The sequence below is a fragment of the Oncorhynchus masou genome, chromosome 4 (assembly GCF_036934945.1).
Source record: "Oncorhynchus masou masou isolate Uvic2021 chromosome 4, UVic_Omas_1.1, whole genome shotgun sequence".
Lineage (NCBI taxonomy): Eukaryota > Metazoa > Chordata > Actinopteri > Salmoniformes > Salmonidae > Oncorhynchus > Oncorhynchus masou.
Genome location: NC_088215.1, coordinates 6,235,989 through 6,261,745, shown reverse-complemented (window position 1 = coordinate 6,261,745; position 25,757 = coordinate 6,235,989). Strand labels below are relative to the sequence as shown.

Here is a 25,757-nt window from a genome sequence, read left to right as displayed (position 1 = left end):
TATAAATCTATAAAACTATTTTAAGGGGGCAGGCTAAGACGATCACAGTGCACAAAAGCCTTAAATAAGAAAGGCGAAGATGGCATTTTTAGTGCTGTTTTTTCTTCTTCTTTCAAACCCTGATTCAAAAGAGGGGAAGGAAAAAAAAAGTGACCTCATTAGAATAAAGTATGCCTTAAATGGTTTGCACATGTTGAAGTTTGATACTATTTGCAGTCGCCGAGTTCCGTAGCCGGGCCAGGGCCTTCAGGGACCTTTTTTCCCTCTCGCTCGCTGACTGTCTTCCATATGCATTTCTCGAGACCCACAGAGCAAAACATTGGTGTACTCTATAGATTCTTTTAGAGACTTGCAGAGCATGGTACAGCTCTGTGAACCTGTCCAGCGCCCAACGCGTATATTTCCGTCTTGACAAAGAGGGGGAAAAAATTCTCTGTGGCAAAGACAGGATCTGACTGCTGCAGTCATTCCTTCTTTATGATACACACATACACATACGATAGAGATGTGTGTTTTAATCGAGAACATGCGTGTACTCAAACTAACGCTCACACACCCCCTCAGGCCATGCCCTGGCACTTGTATGGATTACCATGTTGCAGCAGGATGGGACAGTGCCGAGTAGCATGAGGTCGATCAGCAGCCCCCCTCAGCAATGCTCCTAAAAGATGTAACACAAGGAAGTGCTGGGCTACAAGCTATGTATATGGGATAAAATGTACAGGCTGTATGAGATGCCACTGTAACATGGTTGAATCTCTCAAAACCACATCTCTGTAAAATACAGTGGAAATGAACACACGCACACACGGAAAAGTACTTACTATCCAGGCCATGCTTCTGTTAGTTTCCATATGATGTATTGGCATTTATACAGATGTTAATTTCTCTTTTCTCATTTTTTCTTTTTAAAAAGCAAAGAGTCGTGATGATCATATTGGAAACAATACAAAAATAGAACTTAAAATGTACATCATACACTTGATAGATATATATATATCTATATATATTTTAGCTTTTTTTTACAGAGGTAAAAACTTAGATTGTAAAAAAACCCAGAAAACAATCGATTTAACTGTTTCTTTAAACATATATTGTTTTTTACTAAGTATACATGAGATAGATGAAGAGGATGCTTCAGGCACTTTCCTTTAATAGTTAAATGTGTGCAGGAATTAGACACTGCACCAAAACAGACAAACTGCTTTTGGTTAACTTTTCTTTTACCACAGATAGAAAAATAAAACTAGGATCTTCTCTACAATGAATGGCAACAGTATTGCAAAGCTGACAAACAGGGACACACAGCAGAAAAAGGGAAGGAAGAAAGGCAGAGAGAGAGAGCGAGAGAAGGTAAAGAGAAAGACGGACACAACGACAGCTTTTGTACAGAACCCGCAACGCCATGATGCCATCACCCATTTAACTCCAGACATGGCTCGGAACTCGAATGGTTATGACGATTAGTTAATGTATGATTGCGATAGATAGCATAAGATGTATTTTCTGCCACGTTGATACGACTCAAGACCGGGTACTTCACAGGAATTTTGCGCATATTGTTCACAAGATTTTTTTCTGATTAGTGTTGTGCTTCCTGCGGAAAAAAAAAAAAATCAAACAATGTTCCTCCCGCGAGGTGAGTTTACAGGGTGGTTTTAAATCTGAGGCTAGTTGTTGTTTCAATACATACATATATACAGTTGAAGTCGGAAGTTAACATACACTAAGGTTGGAGTCATTAAAACTCATTTTTCAACCACTCCACAAATTTCTTGTTAACAAACTATAGTTTTGGCAAGCTAGTTAGAACATCTACTTTGTGCATGACACAAGTAATTTTCCCAACCTAAAGCCATTTTGCCATAACTTTGGAAGTATGCTTGGGGTCATTGTTCATTTGGAAGACCCATTTGCGGGCCAAGCTTTAACTTCCTGACTGATGTCTTGGGATGTTGCTTCGATATATATCCACAATTTTCCCTCCCGCATGATGCCATCTATTTTGTGAAGTGCACTAGTACGTCCTGCAGCAAAGCACCCCCACAACATGATGCTGCCACCTCCGTGCTTCACGGTTGGGATGGTGTTCTTTGGCTTGCAAGCCTCCCCCTTTTCTTCCAAACATAACGATGGTCATTATAGCCAAACAGTACTATTTTTGTTTCATCAGACCAGAGGACATTTCTCCAAAAAGCACAATCCTGGTCCCCATGTGCAGTTGCAAACTGTAGTCTGGCATTTTTATGGCGGTTTTGGAGTAGTGGCTTCTTCCTTGCAGATCGGCCATTCAGATTATGTCGATATAGGACTAGTTCTGCTGTGGATATAGTTACTTTTGTACCAGTCTCCTCCAGCATCTTCAGAAGGGCCTTTGCTGTTGTTTTGGGATTGATTTGCACTTTCATCTCGAGGAGACAGAAAGTGTCTCCTTCCTGAGCGGTATGACGGCAGCGTGGTCCCATGGTGTTTATACTTGCATACTATTGTTTGTACAGATGAATGTGGTACCTTCAGGCATTTGGAAATTGCTCCCAGGGATGAACCAGACTTGTGGAGGTCTACAATATTTTTTTTCTGAGGTCTTGGCTGATTTCTTTTGATTTTCCCATGATGTCAAGCAAAGAGGCACTGAGTTTGAAGGTAGGCCTTGAAATACATCCACAGGTACACCTCCAATTGACTCAAATGTCAATTAGCCTATCAGAAGCTTCTAAAGCCATGACATAATTTTCTGGAATTTTCCAAGCCGTTTGAAGGCACAGTCAACTTAGTGCATGTCAACTTCTGGCCCACTGGAATTGTGATGTGGTGAATAAGTGAAATAATCTGTCTGTAAACAATTGTTGGGAAATTACTTGTCATGCACAAAGTCGATGTCCTCTAACCGACTTGCCAAAATTATAATTGTTAACAAGAAATTAGTGGAGTGGTTGAAAAACTAGTTTCAATGACTCCAACATAAGTGTATGTAAACTTCTGACTTCAACTGTACATATGTTGATGTATATTCATGCTGTCGCGTCCATTTTATTTGTGTATATATTTTGACACCATCTTGACTGATGAGATTGTCTGACAGACAGCCTCCTCCCTTGCCCTTGGCTGTAATGTAATACTGAGTAAAAGACCAGGGAGAGGGAGTTACTGGACTACAGAAGAATAGATTCAACACTTCTCCACCTGTCTCCAACTCTGGTCTTGGGAGAGTTACTGGGTGTGCAGCCTTTCATTCCAGCCCTGCAGTAACGCACCTGTATCAGCTAATTGTGGTATAGACTGAAGAACACGATTAGGTGATTAGTTGAATTGGGTGTGCCAGCACGTCCCTTTGTTGGAGAACCCACTATCTTATACCCTTGTGGGGAACGATGAACAACCAGATCAAAGCGGTGTGTCTTTCTCTCGAGCTAAAGTTGAGCAAAACTCTATGGATCGCAATTCCCTGACAGTTAGCCTCGTTGAGTATCCTTTTGAAAGACAAAAGGAAAAAGACACGCATAAGAGAGCACCAATGACACTGTAGTGTGGACAAGGTCATCCTCCATCTCAAAAGGTGACAAAAATATCTCCTCTTTCCCTCTTGGCTGTGTTTAGTTTACAAATGGGACTGTTCCCTTCCTCTTATAACCCCCTAGGCTGGTGTCTAAATTTAGCAAGGCAAATAAATAACTATATCAAAAGATTATCATCAAACATCAACTGAATAAAAAGTTACCTAAGGCTTGAGTTCTCCTCCACTGTAATAAACGGTTGATTGAGGATTATTATCTTTAAAAAAAAAAAGTTGTTTTTTTTAAAGACGAATTTAGATACTCTATATAAATGCTGCAGCTTATTTTGTCATTTTGGCTTTTAGTTGAAGTCACAACAATAGCAATCAGGGATACATTGTTGCCCATTCCATTTTCCAGACTTTTGCACATAGGAAGTCACACAGACACACACAACCCTACAGATTAAGTGTCTAAAGCAGAGTTCCCCCATCCAATACTCAAGTACCCCTGACCCATTTTAGATTTGGTTCTGGGTCGAATCCACAATACAGTCAGTCTAATTTGACCAAGCAGTAGAATGGTACTTTCAGGTTTTTTCCAGGTGTGTCTCCACTGACATTTATTGATATTGGGTTTAATTTGTATAGTCAATCTGTATAGTCAGGGGTAGCCTGGCCCCATGTCTAATTGATCTGGGAACAGGCTCGGTCAGGAGTAATCCAGGTGCAGAATGAGGAAACACTGGTTAAAACGTTTGCCTTTTCTTTTGTTTCATTGGCTGGGAGGGGCAGACGTGATCACAGTTGGGCTGCATCCCACATGGCACTCTATTACCTATATATTGCACTCCATTAGACAAGGGCCCATAGGGCTATGATCAAAAGTAGTGCACTTCATAAGCAATGAGGTACCATTAAGGACACACCCTTGACTTAAGTGCCTCTGCTTTACAGGCGGGAACCAGCTTGATCTGTGATTGGTGGTGAGCCATGCGAGGGGAACACAAAGTGAGAGCCCCCCCTCAGAAAACAACGCTCACACTGACCTCACACAAAACACTGGTAAAAATATTCAAGCCTTTAAAACATGTGTAAAAATATAAAGTACCTGTTTATATAATATTTATATATGAATATTCATTGTTTTAGTCTTTGTAATGCAAGGACGTGGAAGCCGTAGGCAGGGTACCCCTATAAAAAAAACAAAAGGAAACATATTTTTTCTTTCTTTCCACCGAGAGAAATTTCCAAATCGAAAAGAAATCAGGACAAGCCAATTGTTTTCCCATCTGGAATTTGGCCGAGAGACACAACAGCGAAAACAAAAACACAAAACAAAAGAATAGCGGGGCCACACTCTTCCGGTCCAGTCCCTTCCATGGGTCTCTGTTCTACTCTCCCTCCTGGCACTCAGCCCACAGCTTTGTGCTTGCCCCCGCAGCAGTGGCAGGCCACCCCGCAGCGGTAGCAGGCGCGCAGGGGGGCATAGCAGCACATGCAGGGGGCCAGCAGCGACAGCCCAACCAGGGCCAGCCAGCGCAGGCAGAAGCGCTCATCGCTGGTGTCGCACGAGCACGGGTCCGAGTAGTCGCCCTCCGGGTCTGACATGCAGTGGTAGAGCAGGCTGTCCGCACACCACATGAAGCTGACCCGGTGGATGCACGTCTGGATTGGGTCCGGCGCCTCCTGGCACCGCCCGCGCCTGTTCTCCTCGTGGTTGAACATGTCCCGGCAGTAGACGCAGCGCGAGCGCTCGCCGTCTTCCTTCCGCCGCTTGCCCTTGAGCTGGAGGGTGCGGGGCTGGGCTGTGACCACCGCCCTGTGTCCCCCGATAAGTCCGCCCCCACCAAGTCGGTCCGCGCAGCCTATCTTGGGGTCCCTTGCATGCTGGTGGGGATCAAGGCCCAGGGGGTAAGGGTAGGTGTAGTCGTGCTTAGGCGGCTCGCTCTTGGCAAAGTGCACGTAGGCGTCAGCATCCTCGGGGTGCTGGATGAGCTTGTCGCGCGTGGCGGTGGCGTGCCGGTAGTCCTCATACCCAGTCAGCCAGGTCCGCTCGCGAGGGTTGATGCGCACGATCTCCTCCTCCTCCACCTGGAAGCTGACGTGGCGTGGGAACATGGGAACCGACTGTAGAGATGAAGGAGAGCAAAAAAAAAGATGAGAACTACAGAGACCAGTCTATAAAACTACAAAACTAACATGGGGCATCTAAACATGTCTTCCAACAAGCAGGTATCTTCCAGGCCCAACTTGAAATACATCATCACACTAGCAAAATAGTTTATGCTTCAAGAACACTCATTCCCTCTGTCCCTCCCACCTACCCATTGTAGTAAAGAATATAGCCGCAACACATATGATTTTTTTCTTCAACTAACAAAGTTTTGGTGACCCACCTTCGCCACTGTCGTCCCCCAGCCACCCACCTGATCCAGGAAGTAGTGGTCCGAGGGTCGGTGCTGGTCATAGAAGTGGCCCAGGATGCAGTGGTGGTGGCGCGGCTCGCAGGGCGGGGCCAGGGTCTGCAGCTGCAGGGGCTCCTTCTTCTGGGAGTGGGAGGAGTTGGACGAGCTGTCGGTGGCATTCTGAGAGACAAGACCAAACCGAACATGAGTCAGGACAGGGTCCTGTTCATTAGGACAAGCAACAGACATTTTGCATGTCTTATTGGACAGCTTTAGATCGCCCCTCCCGTTTGCCCAATTTCTTCCGCTTGATGTCTAATGAACACGACCCACGACTACACAAGGAATATCCGGCCAAGCTTCACAATAGAAAACATGCTTTCTGGAACATTGTGTTTGGTTACGCTTAGCGATGTAATGAACGATACCACTCATTTTGGAGATAACGACACCCTCGATTGGGCATGAGAACCCGTGCGGGAAGCAGACTCCCATTGGCCCTTTACACAGAGACCAACAAACCGACCTGCACAAGGCACGTGCTCAGCGGGCCATTGCTAAGGTAAAAGTGTGTCATGGCTCAGTCTAAATCTCTCTACTTCTGTATGCAATTAACCAACAACCCCCCACGCCTCCCAAGAACAAAAGAGTGGTAAAAAATTGTTCTGAAGACTCCTCTTAATATTGAGTGTAGTTTAAATTAATTCCAGCTCGGGGAGTTACGACTTACAGCCCCTTTACCATCGAGCAAGATCAGAAGTGTGGTCGATTGCGTCACCAGTTGAGGCCGGCACGGGGCACCTCTTTCATGTGGGGGGGTGCTTTTGAGCTAACTCGGTTCCCTCGTTCGCCTCACCGCAACACTGCGTGCCAGAGGACCACTAGGCTGCGGTAATCAGACGAGGGAATCAGGCCACGGCATATGATCTCAAAATGAGAGCACCACCTCTCTCGTACACTCTCATTCACTTAGGACGGTTTCTGGTTTCTTAGTCCCAGGTTTATAGGACAGACAGACTTTCTTGCTATAGAGGGCTTTCGGCGAGCCCCGGCCAAAGCTAAAAGTGGTATCCCTTCCTCGGGCGATGCCAAGAGCTTGGTTAAGGTTGAGAAAGGTTCTTTAGGAGGCGAACCGGGGCCCGTCTGATGGAGATGATTACAAACACAGACTCTGTTCAGATATTTACTCCGACAGCGGGGCTTTCTCGAGGGGAAAACAATTATAGAGGGAGAAAAAAATGCTCTAGAGCACTAATAGCGCAAGACCTTTGGAATGTGAAAGGGCTAAATTGCCCATGTTCATCACAAAAGCCACGGAAGTCCACCAGGCGTGTTGCTTGGGGAGAGATGTGAGATGTGTGTGGCGCAGCGTCTGATTTCAAAGGCATACCTCTTGCCTTGTTAGAAGATTTTCATCATCTCTTGGTTTGGGCGTGAATGGAGGTGAATAAAGATGGGAGATTAAGGCAAGGGGCTGCATCTGGTGGGGGGGGGGAGCCCTTTGATGTATTTACAGAGTAACAAACACACAAGCCAGCTTCTAGCCACTGTGCCCTAGAGCACAGGAAAAGTCAAATGGTAGGAGCTGTGTGTGTGTTGTGCTAAGTGTAATTACTGTGGGGCAGGTTGGGGGATGTGTGCAACAGGGTCTAATTGTGAGTGTGTTTGTGTGCGCGCGCATTTGTAAGTGTGTGTGTTCCTGTGCTTGGAATGATTTCTGTGGTTGGGGAGGGGTGTATTTGTGGCTGAGCTAATTATCAATTTAGCCTCCAGACCAGACACAGGAATGGAACTCGCGGCAGCTGGCGATTCTAAAACTACCCTCGGCCTCCTCGACACTACAGAGTGGACAGTCTACTCACCAGCAGCCCATTCAAAAAGACCCTGATGTCCAAAGGGGTAAGACTACAGACACAGTGTGAGGCGTTCGAGCCTCCTGCACCCTTGTTAAACATCCCCCCACAAGCCCCAAAGGGAGACATTCCAACAGTCTGTCCAAATCTCACCAGTCACACCAGACCTTCCAAAAAGAGGAGGAAGTATTGCATCATCCCAGGGAGTGTCTTATTTACTCTTGACTAATATTGTTCTAGCGCCTGGGGGGAGGGGGGGGGGGGTAAAGGTCATTTGTCATTGTCCTCTCTCCTCCATCTGTGCCCGGACTTCAGTTCCCTCAGGCTTTTCAAAAAAGACAGATCCTATCGAATACAATGTGACCTTCCCCCTCCTTCAGGCAAGCTCTCTGGGCCACAGGGGAATGAGGCTAGATTCCAAAATAAAAATATAAAAAACCAGGGGGGCTGCAACCGAGGCGAATTGAAGCGTTCCCTTGAGCGGGCCTGCTTTTTCTAAGTAGGGCCAGCTATGTAAACAGGGAGGCAGTGACGGATTACTGTCGGGCCCTCTTCCCTCCCGACTGGACATCCTGTGGAAACGACACGCTAGGCCCTTTTCCGCTTTGATGCCATCGGAAGGGAGAATGAGGAAAAAAAGGAAGAGAAAGAGGGTTAAGCGAGTGTAAGGTCCTGGACTTCCCATCACCATCAGATTTAGGATAAAGGCTAGGTACGCCAGACAAGAGGAACGCAAATTAGTTACAATGGACGGATTCATTAGCCTAGGTTGCTATTATTAACGTTGAGGGAATAAAGTTGTGTAGCAGTGAAGGTCCATCTCAGTTTATTTTAGTAGTAGTGTAGTACTTAACCATTTCTTAGTTGTGTTCTTAAGTAGCGTCTTTTCTCTTGAGCTTGGTAGTATTGTCAGCATCACGTTTGAGCATGTATAGTAATGTGTTAGCATGTCTGCTAGCGTAAAGGGACACTGCGGGATTTCTAGATTTAGGTCATCTTTCTACTTACCCAGAGTCAGGCGAGCTCATTGAAAACCATGTTTTATGTCTCTGTGTGCCGTTTGGAGAAGATTCAAGTTAGCATATCGTTAGCTTAGAGCAATTTCTGGAAGTCTCCTGGGTACAGTAGCCAGCGCCGATCAAAAGCAGGGAAATATATCTTCCAACTACTCCAAAACGTATAGTCTTACAAAGCTAAATATATCACGTGTTACTTTGACTGATCTTCTATCCACGTCGTTCTCTTTCCCATCCTCGCAAAGTTTTATCGGTCTCAATGGCGCTCACAGGCACCACAATGGTAATCATACAATGTTCTGATATCTATACATCTCTATGTGACAACGGGACAGAGAAGTTGATAGAATCACGTTTCTTATGATTATCAGTAAAATAACCAAATGTATAAAATATTGTTTACTATGTATAGCTTTTTGTAAGGCTAAAATGACCAACCACCCAGCTTTGGTTCAGTTGTAAAGTCTATTTCCATGCTTTTGAGAGGAGCTGGCTACTGCGATGGGAGACTTCCAGGAATGGCGAAGGTGTATAAAAGATTGCTCTGTGTTAGGCCAACTCTTTTTTTTGTATCGTCATAAGCACAGTATACATGATCCCAATTTAAGCTCCAAGACACTAGCAATATCAAAAACTTGAAAAAAGTTCACAGTGCTGATTTATTGACACATTGAACCATGTTGCGCACCGTAGTTTAAAAGCTCCATGGGTAGTGTTAAAAACCATGACGTCATATCTGAATCCCGACATATTTATGCACCTTCGACTTTGTCTAAACTAACGATATGCTTACGTCAATAATCTCCAAACTGCACGCAGAGACTTTGGGTAAGTAGAAAAACCTACATCTCAACATTTCAGTGACCCTTTAAGTGTAAATTAAATTACAGTGGGTCAGGCAGCAGCTAGCAGCAGTTGGGATGGAGGCTGCCAGGCAGAGGCCTCCACTGCAGATGCAACACTATGACTCATGTACAATCTCTCTCACTCTCCTCTCCCTGGAAATTAGGGCTATTCAAAACCCTGTGATATAACAGCAACACACACTGCAGTTATATCTGTGCAGGAATGTATGCCTTACTGGACTGATGCTTTTGATGCCTTATGTGAGGTTTTCATGTTATTCATGCCAGGAACGGAGCTGGCATTCAGGGCAGTGATCTAGTGAACTTCCGGAGGTGGCCACATTCTAGCTCGCTCTGGGCAGGGATGGGTATTTGAAATGTTTAGACTGTTCGAGTATTCACATGATTTCTTGTCAGGACTTGTATGGAAATAAAAATCAATTTTTATGAACACAATGCATGGGGGAAAATGTTTTGCGCATTTATCTACAGTGCATTCGGAAAGTATTCTTTATGGGGCATTGTGTGTAGATTGATAAGCGGGGGGGACGACGACAACATTTTAATCCATTTTAGAATACGGCTGTAACGTAACAAAATGTGGAAAACTCAAGGGGTCTGAATACTTTCTGAACGCACTGTATTGTTAGATTCTGTAAGTACTTTATGTGCCCATCTCATTGATATCAAATTATTAGAGATACACAAGTTGTTTTTGAAATAGGTCATTGGAATTATTTCTACGGCCACCACGCCTCTTGCGAGTATTGTCGGGTATTCCAACAATCTTTTTTATAGTTGCCTAGGTTTTTAACTTGAAACCATTTGTATATAATCCTTTATGTACCTCCGTGATTAATTATGATTGATTGTGCACAAAAGTGAATTGAATTGTTTCCACACCCACCATGTGTCAAGTGCGTAATGGTCATGTGACGTGAAAGGGGTATATTTTGGGAAGTGAGCACTCCGTTTGTTAGTTTGAACTGACGAAGATCCATTTCAGATTGAAGCGTTGTCAATAAAGCAGTGAATTGGGAGCTTGAAGAGTGTGCGGGCTTTCTTGTTCTTTTAACCTTTATTTAAATAGACAAGTCCGTTAAGAACCGATTGTTATTTACAATGACGGCCTACCCCGGCCAAACGCTAACGATGATGGGCCAATTGTGCACCACCCTGGGACTCCCAATCACGGTCTGTTGTGATACAGCCTGGAATCGAACCAGGGTCTTTAGGTGACGCCTCTAGCACTGATATGCAGTGCCTTAGACCGCTGCGCCACTCGGGAGCCCTTAAAGAGATCTTAAATAGATGGAAGTGGCCCATCTTGTCTAATGTGTCAAAGCTGGTAGCTTGGGAACCTGAACTATGCTAGCCACATGCCGTTTCACAGCTACTGCACTTGAGTAAATTAGCATGTTTAATCATCTCGAGCATTCGCAATGAAGTTATTTAGATGTTTGCTTCGTAACGTGCTCTTTCAACATGCACAATTGCTGGCTAACAAAAACATCCATCTGCAGAAATCCACAACGGAGGCAAGTCAAAACACAGCTGAAGGAAGAATCAGTGTGCGCACACGCACAGCAACTCCCTCTTCCAAGAGGGCTGGCCAAAAACCCCCAGCTCTCTCCAGACTGTTCAACATGAGAGAGAGAAACACAAGGTGTTCCCTTCTCTCAGTCCTCCCCTCCTTCCCCCTCCCCTGGTGTTAAATCACAGAGGCAGTTTGCTAGGAAGCAGCTGCTAATGACAGTTTTAGAGGAGGGAGAGTGGGGGGCAGGAAGAGACCTCGCGACCCCCGCCTGCTGCACCTCATCTCCTGTGACGGCGACAAACCAAAATGCCAAGCGGCGGCGGAGTCTGGTCAAAACACTACAGGATACCTACCCCTCCTTCCTTCCGTCCTTCCTTCCCCCCACCAGCCGCCTGTTACTATCACACCAGCCATCTCTTACTCAAAAACAAAGGGCCATCTCTTCCCGAAATGGGCCAAATAAAAATAGCTGCCTTCCCCGCTTTTGGGGGAAATGTTCACACGTACTTCCAAAAAGAAAAAGGACTATAAGTGAAGGCGAGAGAAAAGTCAGACCAAGCACAGACTAGAGGTGATCTTGCAGACGGAAACAATATGGAGTCCAATATGCAAGTGGACAGCCATGACCATAGATGGGAAACAGACCATCTAGTCTCCATTGATATGAAGCCCAGAGTTTTGGGTGGGACTAAAATCCTGACCCTAACCAAAAAAGACAAACTTGGATCCTCTCAAGTGTTCAGTGCCCCTGAACTTGCTGGTGTTTAAAACTACAATAGAGGAACTCACAGTGAAAACATCGTCGTCGCCCAACTCGGCCTCGTTCTGGATGGTCGAAGAAGAGGTGGTAGATCCTGGAAAACAAAGATGGCAGAACGAGCCAATAGTGAGTAACCTGCAGCGCAGGAGGCTGAAAAACTTCAGCTGGACTTCCACATCCCCATAGGATCAAACATCTTCCTTTTCTTACTATGATGATCTGAACGCATTTGACAAGGTAAACCAACATGGTGGTTACCAATCCATCTCTTCCATCTATCAGTGGCTATTAAAAGATGTATACCATTCAAGAGCATTGAGACACAGCCCTCATAGTCCTCGCCTTCCCCTCCCGTACCTTCCGTCAGATCCTCCATGGCTTTCCTGACCCCGCGGTCGAAGGCACGTGCGTCGGCCGGGCTCTGGAACGTCAAGCCACACTTCTTGTTGTCCACTTTCCAGTGGTGAAATGTGGGCGTGGCCTTGGTGTACACCAGATCCTTCTTCAGGAAGCATTCCAGAATCACCTGGGAGGAGGCACACGTTTGAATGGACTATAAACTAAACCATGCTCCTAACAAAGTATGATCGAACTACAATCCTCTTCACATCAAGCCCACACTGATTCTACTACCTGAATTATCTATGAAAGGAACAGAAATAGCAACAGAGTAAAAAGCTGAGGACCGATATCTGACAAACACATTTGGGTGACATGAACATTCCCGAAAAACGTTAACTGGTGACACAATAAAGGATTTGTGAATACATTCTAAAATGTGTGTGACAGAATCGACCCTCGTCTGTCTTGGACGGGATTTGATCCCACTTTACCAACGACACTTTTTACTTCGGAAGCTAGTGAGCTAATTGTTACTGTTGTTACTCAGGATTTGGGTCTGAGTGCTAGCTGGGTCTTCACCTGTTTGTCTTTGAGGCGCTCGCCGTGGATGAGGAAGCTGCTTCGGCCCAGCAGCTCGGAAGACAGCACCTTGCACACGCCCACACGGCTGAGGCACCCACCGTCCTGGGCCAGCCAACCGCCACTCGAGTCGTCCCGGGTCATGACCACCGCTTTGACACGCACAATGTAGCTGTCACTGTATGGTTGCCAGAGGGAGAAAGTTGGGGTCAGTCAGTTTGCATGGGAAAGAGGGACAGTGAAATTGTAGAGCAGGTGCTCACACATACACACACAACCATTCAAAAGTTTGGGTTCACTTAGAAATGTCTTTGTTTTTGAAAGAAAATCATAAATGTTTGTCCAGTAAAATAACATCAAATTGATCAGAAATACAGTGTAGACATCGTTAATGTTGTAAATGACTACTGTAGCTGGAAACGGCTGATTTAAAAAAAATGGAATATCTACATAGGCGTACGAGGCCCATTATCAGAAACCATCACTCCTGTGTTCCAACGGCAGTTTGTGTTCGCTAATCCGGGATTATAAAAGAAATCAGCCTAGACCTTAGAAAGAAAATGGTAGACTTCCACAAGTCTGGTTCATCCTTGGGAGCAATTTCCAAATGCCTGAAGGTACCACGTTCATCTGTACAAACAATAGTATGCAAGTATAAACACCATGGGACCATGCAGCCGTCATACCGCTCAGAAAGAAGACGCGTTCTGTCTCCTAGAGATGAAAGTACTTTGGTGCAAAAAGTGCAAATCAATCCCAGAACAGCATCAAAGGACCTTGTGAAGATGCTGGAGGAAACAGGTACAAAAGTATCCAATCCACAGTAAAACGGCAGGTAGCCTAGTGGTTAGAGCATTGGACTTGTAACCGAAAGGTTGCAAGATTGAATCCCCGAGCTGACAAGGTAAAAATCTGTTGTTCTGCCCCTAAACAAGGCAGTTAACCCACTGTTCCTAGGCCGTCATTGAAAATAAGAATTTGTTCTTAACAGACTTCCCTAGTTAAATAAAGGTAAAAAATTTAAAAATTAAAAAAAAAACAGGTCCTATATCAACATAACCTGAAAGGCCACTCAGCATGAAGCTACTGCTCCAAAACCGCCATTAAAAAAGCCAGACTGGGGTTTGCAACTTCACATGGGGACAAAGATCATACTTTTTGGAGAAATGTCCTCTGGTCTGATGACCCTTTGGCCATAATGACCATCGTTATGTTAGGAGGAAAAAGGGGGACACTTGCAAGCCGAAGAACACCATCTCAACTGTGAAGCATGGGGGTGGCAGCATCATGTTGTGGGGGTGGCAGCATCATGTTGTGGGGGTGCTTTGCTGTAGGAGGGACTGGTGCACTTCACAAAATAGATGGCATCATGAGAAAGGAAAATGATGTGGATATATTAAAGCAAGGAAGGTCAGGAAGTTAAAGCTTGGTCACAAATGGTTCTTCCAAATGGACAATGACCCCAAGCATACTTCCAAAGTTGTGGCAAAATGGCTTAAGGACAACAAAGTCAAGGTATTGGAGTGGCCATCACAAAGCCCTGACCTCAATCCTATAGAAAATTTGTGGGCAGAACTGAAAAAGCGTGTGCGAGCAAGGAGGGCTACAAACCTGACTCAGTTACACCAGCTCTGCCGGGAGGAATGGGTCAGAATTCACCCAGCGTATTGTGAGAAGCTTGTGGAAGGCTACCCAAAACATTTGACCGAAGTTAAACAATTAAAAAAAACAATGCTACCAAATACTAATTGAGTGTATGTAAACTTCTGACCCACTGGGAATGTGATAAAAGAAATAAAAGCTGAAATAAATCACTATTAATCTGATATTTCACATTCTTAAAATAAAGTGGTAATCCTAACTGTCCTAAAACATTTTGAGGATTTAATGTCAGGAATTGTGAAAAACTGAGTTTAAATGTATTTGGCTAAGGTGTATGTAAACTTCCGACTTCAACTGGACACACACACACACACACACACACACACACACACACTACCAGTCAAAGGTTTGGACACACCTACGCATTCAAGGGTTTTCTACATTGTACATTCTACATTTGAAGACATCAAAAATATGAAATAACATATGGAATCATGTAGTAACCAAAAACAAAGTGTTATACAAATGTAAATATATTTTAGATTCTTTAAAGTAGCCACCCTTTGCCTTGATAACAGCTTTGCACAATCTTGGCATTCTCTCAACCAGCTTCATGAGGAATGCTTTTCCTTCACTCTGCGGTCCAACTCATCCCAAAACATCTCAATTGGGTTGAGGTCGGGTGATAGTGGAGGACAGGTCATCTGATACAGCACTCCATCACTCTCCTTGGTCAAATAGCCCTTACACAGCCTGGATGTGTGTTATACACTGAATATACTACACTGAAAAAAATATATAAACGCAGCATGAAAAGTGTTGGTCCCATGTTTCATGAGCTGAAATAAAATATCCTAGAAATGTTAGTTACGCAAAAAAAGCTTATTTCTCTCAAATGTTGTGCACAAATTGGTTTACATCCCTGTTAGTGGGCATTATCTTTTGCCAAGATAAACCATCCACCTGACAAGTGTGGCATATGAAGCTGATTAAACAACAAGATCATTACACAGGTGGACCTTGTGCTGGGGGAAATAAAAGACCGCTAAAATGTGCATTTTTTTTTGAACAAAAATATAAATAGTACATTTTTTGATATTGTTGTATTTATATTTTTGTTCAAAAATATAAATGCAACAATTATAACGATTTTAGTGAGTTACAGTTCATATAAAGAAATCAGTCAACTGAAATAAATTCATTAGGCCCTATAATCGAAGGATTTCACATGACTGCATCTGTTGGTAACAGATACTGCACCTTGGAAAAAAGTATGGGTGTGGATCAGAAAACCAGTCAGTATTTGGTGTGACCACTATTTGCCTCACGCAGCGAGACACATCTACTTCGCATAGAGTTGATCCGGCTGTTGTGGCCTGTGGAATGTTGTCGCGCTCCTCTTCAATGGCTGTGCGAAGTTGCTCAATATTGGCGTGAACTGGAACGCGCTATCGTACGCGTCGATCCAGAGCATCCCAAACACGCTCAATGGGTGACATGTCTGGTGACGATGCAGGACATGGAATAACTGGGACATTTTTAGCTTCCAGGACTTGTGTACAGATAATTGCAACATGGGGCCGTGGATTATCACGCTGAAACATGAGGTGACACAATGTCACAATCGTGGACCTGCTTTGCAGTGCAAACACAACAAAACAAAACTACTGATACAAATGAAACCTACATATTTGCATACAGCCACAGGACGAAACCCCTTTTTCGTGAACAAAAAACCCCCCCTGAAAATTATGAGTCACGCGTACATCTGCGCTGTGAAATTGGTCCGCGAACGTACTCTGCATCACCCCCTCACCTTCTGCCATATTTGAACAGACACAAACAAACAAACTAGCACCAATTAAACACAGCTATTAAGAAGAACTCCCATTAGCAGTGGTATGGCTTTGCATGACATAGTATTTCAAATGATATCGCCAAGCTGCTGAAAATGGGTACCAAATATCAGCTATTCAAGCAGCTGTCCCGAAACCAGATATGAAGAACGCAGATTTACAAAACGTCATGGCCGTCGAAATCTCCATTGATTCTCAACCTGTCAACTCCCTAAACGCACCCTCACACTACTCCTCATGCACATTTACATTTGTCTTTCTCGTCATCACGGCCTCTCAAAGGGATACTGAGGCAAGTCTCGTCCTGTAAGAATCAGCGTTGCTATACCATGGGTACAGCACAATTGTGCGTATGACACTACCTCAGATCAAACTATTTGGCAGGAATTTTACACCCATAGCAGTTGAAAGATGTCTATGTGCCCATGGGTTTTAATAATGGTAAACTAGCTGTCCATCTGGCATTTGAAGAGAGCATGGGTGATGGTACACCTCCACTAACACTCCCACACATACACCCTCAGACAAGCTAGGCCCAACTCAGACATGTACCTACCATGCCAAGACGCATGAGAAATGCACACCAGAGAAATAAGGACACCTAACTAGAAGCGAAAATGCAAAAGGGTTACAAATTAATTAAAATCAGCAGCAATCCATATATATATCATCCCAGACAAATACACCAGTGCTTATGAATTGGGTGTATGTGGCACTAGACACGGTCCATTCTTTGTCAAATACTGAGGGACAGGCAGTTTTGATATCATATGAGGGATGATGACTCCACAGCCCACCCACCCCCAGAGCACGATAAGCTCGGGTTTTGTTGACACCTCTGGAATGCAGCGGCCATAATAGTACATACTAAAGAGGGGAGTAATTCCTCTCCCTCTACAGAGGTCACCCCTCTCTCCCACATCTCTGTCACACACACACACACACACACACACACACACACACACACACACACACACACATATGATTATCCCAGATACCCTGGCGGCACTTACAAACACAATTAATATTTATTGAGTTTGACCAATAACCTGGGTAAAAAGGAAGAGAATGTCTGAATAAAGCCCGTCTTTGCAAACAAGACTGATGATCCGTCTCCCTGAGATCCATGAACATGGAGCCCACATGGATGATTCATAACAATCTCGCAGAGTGCCAGCGAATGTACTCACCTATGATTACACATCTAAAGCCCTGAGAGCACAAGCCAGAGAGAGCCCCGGCGTTTACGGAAACACCAAATCTCCTTTGTAAAAGGTGGCAGCATTGCTTCGCTCATCTAACCTATTCTGCCACAGCCAAAACAAAACCATATCCTAACCAAGCAGTAGTCACGAGCAGCAGCCCCTCCAGCAACAGCCACCCAGAATATGAGCGAGGAGGAGAACACTGCAGAGTAGACACAGAAAGACATGGCTAGCAGAAACCAGGGAAGCAGCAGAAATACAAAACCGGACGGCTTGCCTTTTATAATCGGACATCTCTCCAACACCCCGCGGCCACGGTCACAAATTCCTCGTGGTCTCTATCGGTAGACGGTTGCGGTGTGCGAAACGACGCAACATCCCAATCACCAGTCTGACCATGGTGGAAGCAGCAGCGGCCGTGCCTAATTTCCAGGCTGTTTGCTCAAAAGTGCTTCCCCACGTACCGTATGATTCAGTCTCCTTGACAAGCAGATGGCGCTTGTGTGTGTGTGTGTGCGAGAGACAGAGGGAGCGAGAGAGTGGGAGAGTGTGTGTGTTGAGCATGAGTCATCACCCGGCAGCCATTCCGCATTAGCCGGCAGTGGCACACAGCACACTCCATCCTCATCCGTCAAGGAGGGGTGAGGGGAGAAGCGGGGGAACATGGCCTAAGTCCACCACTACCTAAACACACATTGAGGAGTGGGCTTATTCTCACACACAGGATCCTCACTGAGCACTAAAGGAATTTGAAGCGACTGAAAACAGAGAGCAAAGAGCATGTACATTCCATGGCTCTTGCTAGCAAGCAGGTCAGAAGAATGTGGGTTGAATATTACTCAACTCTGACTGGACTTCTATCAGGAGTGTTTGCCCGGTGTCCTTACTTTGTCAGGCTCATAACAGGAGGTTAAAAGGTTTACAATGTACAAACCCAACCCACGGGTAGGTGTGAAAGACCTGGGGTGATGTCATCCATGGCTCAGAATAGAGGAACATAGGTGATCGATAGTCCCCTTTCTTTTCTCTCCCTATCCTTTTTCCTCTCTGGCAGCTCCCATCCAGGACAGCTCATCGGTTTCCCCTCCAAGCTCTTGTTTCTCTATCACAGGCCATCATAAACGGCCCAAGCATATCTAGTGATGAGGATTTTGTACAAGGTGCTGGCCGGTATAACGAAGTTAACGTCATGGGATACTTTCCTTGAGTTTGAGGTGTGGAGAAGAGGCTGTTCTGTTACTTGATGAACCAGACAAAGCAAAGCAGCACAGAAATGGGTCCATCGAGGCTCAGAGGTTCATAGACAACTGTACACGAAATAGGTTGATTTTTGATTGGGATAAACGATTCCAACAAACAAGTAGGGTTAAGACCTAAATATTCATATTCTAGCCCAAAATAGGCCAGTCCCACCAGAACTGAAACCAATGGAGTTATTGTATGCTAATGGTGGGATCTTCTCTTTTACTCTCCATTAGAGGTCGGCCGATTAATTAGGGCCGATTTCAAATTCATATAACAATCGGAAATCTGTATTTTTGGGCGCCAAATACAATACCTTTTTTTAACTAGGCAAGTCAGTTAAGAACACATTCTTATTTTCAATGACGGCCTAGGAAGCATCTTCACAAGGACCTTTGCTGTTGTTCTGGGATTGAGTTGCACTTTTCACACCAAAGTACGTTCATCTCTAGGAGACAGAACGTGTCTCCTTCCTGAGTGGTGTGACGGCGGTGTGGTCCCATGGTGTTTATACTTGCGTACAATTGTTTGTACAGATGAACATGGTACCTTCAGGCATTTGGAAATTGCTCCCAATGATGAACCAGACTTGTGGAGGTCTACAAATTTGTTTCTGAGGTCTTGGATGATTTCTTTGGATTTTCCCATGATGTCAAGCAAAGAGGCACTGAGTTTGAAGGTAGGCCTTGAAATAAATCCACAGGTACACCTCCAATAGGCTAATTGACATCATTTGAGTCAATCAGAAGCTTCTAAAGCCATGACATTTTCTGGAATTTTCCTGTCAACTTAGTGTATGTAAACTGACCCACTGGAATTGTGATACAGTGAAATGTAAGTGAAATAATTTGTAAACAATTGTTGGAAAAATTACTTGTGTCATGCACAAAGTAGATTCCTTAACCGACTTGCCAAAACTATAGTTTGTTAACAAGAAATTAGTGGAGTGGTTGAAAAACTAGTTTCAATGACTCCAAACTAAGTGTATGTAAACATCTGACTGATAAATATATTTTAAAAAATGTGGATTGGGCATAAGGTAGGTGAACTCTATGATAAAACTCAGTGTTCATCTTTTTTCTTCTTAATATAAATACATATGCATGTATGACTCCACGTCGACTGTTCGCCTCCAATATCCACACCACAGTTTTCGCACCTTTACTACTACTACTTTACAACATTCCTCTCCCTAGACATCTCCAATTAGTATAGTACGCTCTAGTATTTACGGGACCTTGATATGGAAGGTATACTAAATTCAGAATGAAGATGTCATAGTATGGCTGGCAGCTGAAATTGGATAGAAAATGAGAGGCATGTAATCTGTGGCTACAGACCACATGCCTGGTGGTGGCACTGCAGACAGAGTGCAGCAACACACTTTATTAATATACTCCAGACACACAACACCACTACTACTATAGGAAAGGAGACACTTCTTTACTAGATGATTCCATATGTGTTATTTCAGTTGATGTCTTCGCTATTATTCTAGAATGTAGAAAATAGTAAAAAAATAAAGAAAAACCCTTGAATAAGTAGGTGTCCAAACTTGTGACTGGTACTGTAGTTTAACAGCAGTTTTCATTTTGCATACCGAAAGGTATTTGCGTACAGAAATGTAATTGTTACCTAAACAGCTGTTCCATAACCACACTGTCAAACCTACTGCCAAATAAACAAATAAAATAAAACATACTGACACACAGGGATAATATTTATTTTTTTAACTCAAATTGTTCCAACCTCTGCACCCTTTCGCTGATAAGAAAAGGATGTGATACGGCTTCCCTAATCTTAACTCATCTGCCGTTAACCTCCAAAACACACACAATCACATAAAATCAAATAATCTATTAGCGAAGAAGCCTGTTGGTAGTGTTGATTGGTCCTCAATGGGGCATCAAGACTGAGTATGTTAGTGACAATTTTCTACTGGATAAGTTATTGTCTTAAAGTTGTAGACTACACTTCTAAAAGAAGCTTCTGAGGTTTTTTGTGTGTGATTTTTTTGGGGACAGTCTTTTCAAACCTCTATTGGGGCAAATGTACTGTACATTGAGATGGGAATAACTAGGAATATAACTAGTTCTTTGCTACAGTAAACTGAACTGCCTGTTACCTGCCCAAAACTAATATCTGCTAAACTAGTCATGTCAAACCGTTCACGTGGGGCCTTGCCATTGACGCTGCTAAAGCGAACTTTGCGCCAAAGTCCCACCGGCTAGATGTACAGGTTCAGCCATTCCAGCACACTGTTGCCTCAGGTGGTCCACTGACACCAGGGAAAACGAATGCAAACTCCACACATGCTTATGACATCACCCCCATACAAAATGGTCAGATCTCAGTTCCCCTATCAGCGGAGAGATGGCGCAGATGGTGTTTTCACTTGGTCACTGCCAAACACTGAGAATGAGTTCCCTCGCCATCACAAAGAGAGTGACTATGCTCTTTAACCAAGTCAACCAAACCGGGGGGAAAAGGGCACTCTGTGACCTTGGTGCAGCGCTTTCACATGAGCTCCCCCGTCGACAGATATCCAAAACGCGAGCAGGTCGATAGAGGCAGAATGTGGACATGTGCGATGCCACTATTGAACTGAAGTAAAGGAAATCCATTAATCCATTAGTCATGTCACATGGCCTGTAGCCCAAATGGCAAACATGGAGAATGACTTCCCAATCACTCGGAAAAAAAGCCCAACAGTTTTTGTAGTGTAGAGGTTGGCCACCTTTGAGTCCTTCAAAGTTTGGGACAGTTTAAGTCAGGATCAAGACCTTAGAATGAAAGAGACAGTCTACAAGTAAAGCACATGAATGAAGTACAGTATTATTCACGTCATAACAAGATTTGTATCATTGGTGATAGACAATAAGCCTATTTTTTTGAGGCATATTTTTTGTTGACGTTCAAACAACCTTTCGGTAGGGGGGGAAATGACAACAGCAACAATTTGGCTCCAATAGTTTCATCTCTGCCGTTGTTGCGCTGAACCCTGCCGGCCCAGCTCATGGAAGGGTTGATATGAAATCGATCCAGGGCAGTAATGGGGCTGGGAAGCTGGGGACAGTTGTGTTGACCTTTCCTCAATGTCATTTTCTCCCCTCGGTGGCATTATTGACAGCTCAGAAATTGTCGGTTCTGTGGCGTCATTACTGTGATCAATAGCCAACCAAACCTCCGGAAACAGGGGGGCGTGCAATTGGGGGAATGCAAGGCAATGCCTCACAAATTTGCTGTCTAGAATAGTACAGCTGAGTTTTATTGCACTTAGACCAATAAAACTGGACCACATTTAGCCATTTGGATAGATATAATAAAACAGTCTTTAACAGTTGTGTGTAGCTGGAATTTGCAGGAACACTGTTGTGTAACTACTTTGGCCTGTTGCTCGAGGGTACTAAAACCTGTGATATCATTAGAGAACTTGAGCATCCTACGTATCCTTTTGTGCACACATGAAACGTTGCCAAGGCCACTTTGTTCCAACATTCCCACCATTCAATCATGTTCAATTGCTTCAGAAATGTCAACGCCAATGGTTATGGATTGAAGTAACCTGCTTCTTTTAGCACTTTCAGTTTGGGTAAATATTTCCCAAGCTCAAACTATTAGATTTCCCTTTACATTACCATCCGAGTCATGTGTTTACCTATAGGTGTGTGTGAGTGTACCATAAATCATTGTAAGAAAAGATAACCCATGACCTGAAGGAGTAGGCTATTGCCAAATCTCTACACGCAAGACAAAGGACATAAAGCTATGAGCAACAGAACCTTTATTGCCAAACCTCCAAGGTGTACTCTACACCCAGAAACATATGCCTTATAGAACGTGTAGGCCAGTTGTGGTGAGTGCCATTTAATATTAGGGGTGACCATTGTATCATTTGTTGGGCTAACATGTTGGCTAGACATCAAAAGACATTACAGAAGACCGAAATGCAAAAAATGTCCCACTTTTTCTGAATTCACCCTGGCCTACAGCATGGATGAGTGTCATTCATATTCCATTCACCCAGCTCAGTGTAACAGGTTTTGGCTACTACATGATAATCGAATTTGCCCTATACCCATCATGAGGTTGCTACAACCTAGGCTACAAATGAAAGTTTATATCATAGGCGCACCGGTCGAGAGACAAATTGGAGTACTCAAAGTGACTGACACATTCAATACCGCCTTGCACATGCTTGCCTGCAACTAGCTGATCTTATCACCCACAGTTCACTTTCATAGCAGCCACATACAGAATCATCACTTAATTCCTTCAATCTACGCTACTCCTTGCTCCTTTTCCCTTCGCTTGTGGAATTCAGTGCACAACAGAACAGATGCCTGTGACCAGGCACAATAAACCTCTAACAAGCCGTAACTTCTAACCGCTACACAGCCTACATCGCTGTCACCATATTAACGTTATAGTCAACAAACTAGAACGAACATGTTAGTAAACCCAAAATGCAATCCATGGTGCACAATCAAACAGTAGTGTATAGCAAGCAGTTGGTGGGCCACAGTGGCAATAAATGAATGAAACCAAAAGCGTATCTTGACCTGGAAGAGTTGAAGTGTTGGAAAGCTTAAGCCACCTCTGAGTCAGGTTGTTGAGTAGGCTAAATTTGCTACATTAGCTAAGTAAGGTAAACTAAGAAGAAGAAAAAATACAACAAGTATACATATGGTTAGGGTTACTGTATAAGTCTATGGAAGAGTGAGAACCATGAGCCTCCTATGTTTTGTATTGAAGTCAATGTACTCAGAGGTGGACAGAAAATAGCTGTCCTCTGGCTACCCCAAGGTGCTGCCCTAGAGGGTGCTGTTGAGGCTATTGCAGACCATTGCAAACAGTGCGTTTTAATCGGGTATTTGGTAGGGATGGGTGAGAGTAATTTGAGTACAGGAACGAACATCCTAACCCTAAATCTTTAACCAGAGATCACGTTTTTCAAATACTGAAAAAAAAAAACATTTAAACAACGCTATGGCATAGGATATGATTCTACAAGAAAATGCCACTGCTGAGGTTACTAACTTTTTGAAGATTGTGTCCCATGATATAATATAACCAGGTGAAATTACCGTTTCAATGAATTCATTATAAAAAACTGCAATTTTTTTTTAAATTGATGACTGTGGTATTTTAGCTATTAGTATTTGTTATTTGTAATGGTTATGATAAATGATGTATCGTTGGCATATAGATAAATGCGCACATACATTTTTCCAGTGTGGACCTTTGTTTTTCAAGTAATCAAATTAAGAAAAACATATCATACATATCATATCATATCAAGTACTCAGTCAAAAAAAAATTGCAGTTGTCCATCCCTATTATTTGGTGAAATGTGAATATATTTAGTACATATAGTGTTATCTAAGAAATTATAACTTTAAGTGTTTCACTACTTTTATGAAATTCAATGAATAGGATGGTCCTCCGCCTCCCTTCTGAAGAGGCTACAATAGGACATCTATTTTAAAAAGCAAAAGTGTGTAGGCCTCTAAGTAAGATGGAATGGACTTCACATGAGAAAATGGGTTTCCCAGTAGAAATAGAGAGAAAAATTAAACAATCTGTGCATTAGAAAGAATTCCTATGTATTATTATTGCAGCAGAACTTATGAATAATAGCCTAACGTAATGTACAAGGTCCCTATAATAAAATCAAAAAGCTTTAGGGCTGAAATGTGGTAACTGCAGTAAAATGCGATGTAATCATTAGACTGAATCAACAGGATTAACTTTCCAACTAGACATTCATATTTGATCCTACTTAGAAAATGATTAAATATTCGCGTAGACTCTGCCAACGCAGCGCGCACCCCCTCGGCCTTTGCGGTCGGTATTTTTATGAATGAAGGGCAGTATGCAAATGAGAGCGATTCCGAAAAGAAATGGCGGATATGGCATATCAGTCCTCCACAAAGAAAGACTTTCTAGCCAACAGCGTCACAATGCAAACGAAAGCTAATTTCCCGTGACCGTGCACCCAGATCATTTTACATAGCGGTCAACATACAAAGTTGTTATACGTCTGCCGTGTTATCCAACTCGGTCAAATGGTAACATGAAGTGCAGTTTTGAAACTTTTCACTTTACAAAATGTTTCTGATCCAACCCCTCCCCCGCCCCCCTCTTCTCCCTCGTTCGAGACTGAAGTCGTTCAGGAGGAAGGGGGGGGAGCAAACCATCCCGCTCCTCTGTCCACTAGCGTTACATTGTAACAAAGCATTTTCAATTTTGGGGAAAAACTTCAGGTCCACCACTCTCGTTATGCATAACATGGGTATAATTCGAGAACGTATCACATGCAAAATAAGAATTAGGGCTACTTTTGTCAAGTAGCTAATGTTATAGGCTACTCACTCGTCTGGGTGTGTTTGCTCTGTCATTTTCTTTCGTTTCACCTACAATAATATCCCACCCGAGGGTACATTGTGTGGTGTCATCATTTTGTCTTGCCCTTCTCGTCCAACACCTCGATCACACACCCGTAACAGTAGCAGCCTAGTTTTCCGAGTGTTTTTTTTCTGTTTGTTTGCGTTATTTCTTGCTTCTCTTCTTCGTCTCTCAGCGCCTCACTACAATTATTCGAGTGCATCCACGAGAGTGTAAATCCCTTTGAAATACCTCCACCGATTTAATCCCGTCGCGCCCCATGCTGAAATGCGGTAATTGAAATCGTGCGTTGATGTCGGTGAGGATGGCCCCGTACGAGCCCCATCTCTGGTTACTCCATGTTGGATTCTGTCGGTAGAAGCCAACGCCGCCGACACTGGAAGTGGAGGAGGAGGGGGGGCTTGCGGAAGTGATGACGTCAGACCCGAAGGAATGCAGACCGTATAGGATTTTTAGGGATGTCCAAAAGCCAACAGTGGACTAATTGGCTATACCAAACTATGATGTATGAGTTTCCCTATTTCTACTGTTCCACACAATAAGGTCACTCTCAGGACATTGCATTTACATCACAGTTTGGACTGTACTTTATCATAGGTGCCTCCTAGTTA

General features: G+C 43.8%; 1 protein-coding gene across 3 annotated transcripts; it reads right to left on the bottom strand.

Annotated features, from left to right (window-relative positions):
- Positions 1–816: 816 nt before the first annotated feature.
- LOC135522234 (sprouty-related, EVH1 domain-containing protein 2-like) lies at positions 817–25,554 on the bottom strand. 3 transcript variants are annotated; one of them, XM_064948315.1, is made up of 6 exons: positions 25,114–25,554; positions 12,834–13,011; positions 12,270–12,438; positions 11,942–12,006; positions 5,893–6,081; positions 817–5,623 (listed from the first exon to the last, which is right to left on the bottom strand). In XM_064948315.1, exons 1-6 carry the CDS (start codon positions 25,137–25,139, stop codon positions 4,907–4,909), a joined length of 1,344 nt encoding a protein of 447 aa, XP_064804387.1. In that variant the 5' UTR covers positions 25,140–25,554; the 3' UTR covers positions 817–4,906. The 3 variants fall into 3 exon arrangements, with proteins under 3 accessions (XP_064804387.1, XP_064804403.1, XP_064804395.1); XM_064948331.1 differs by having other exon boundaries at positions 5,923–6,081; XM_064948323.1 differs by lacking the exon at positions 25,114–25,554 and adding an exon at positions 17,774–17,977.
- Between the last annotated feature and the right edge of the window lie 203 nt (positions 25,555–25,757).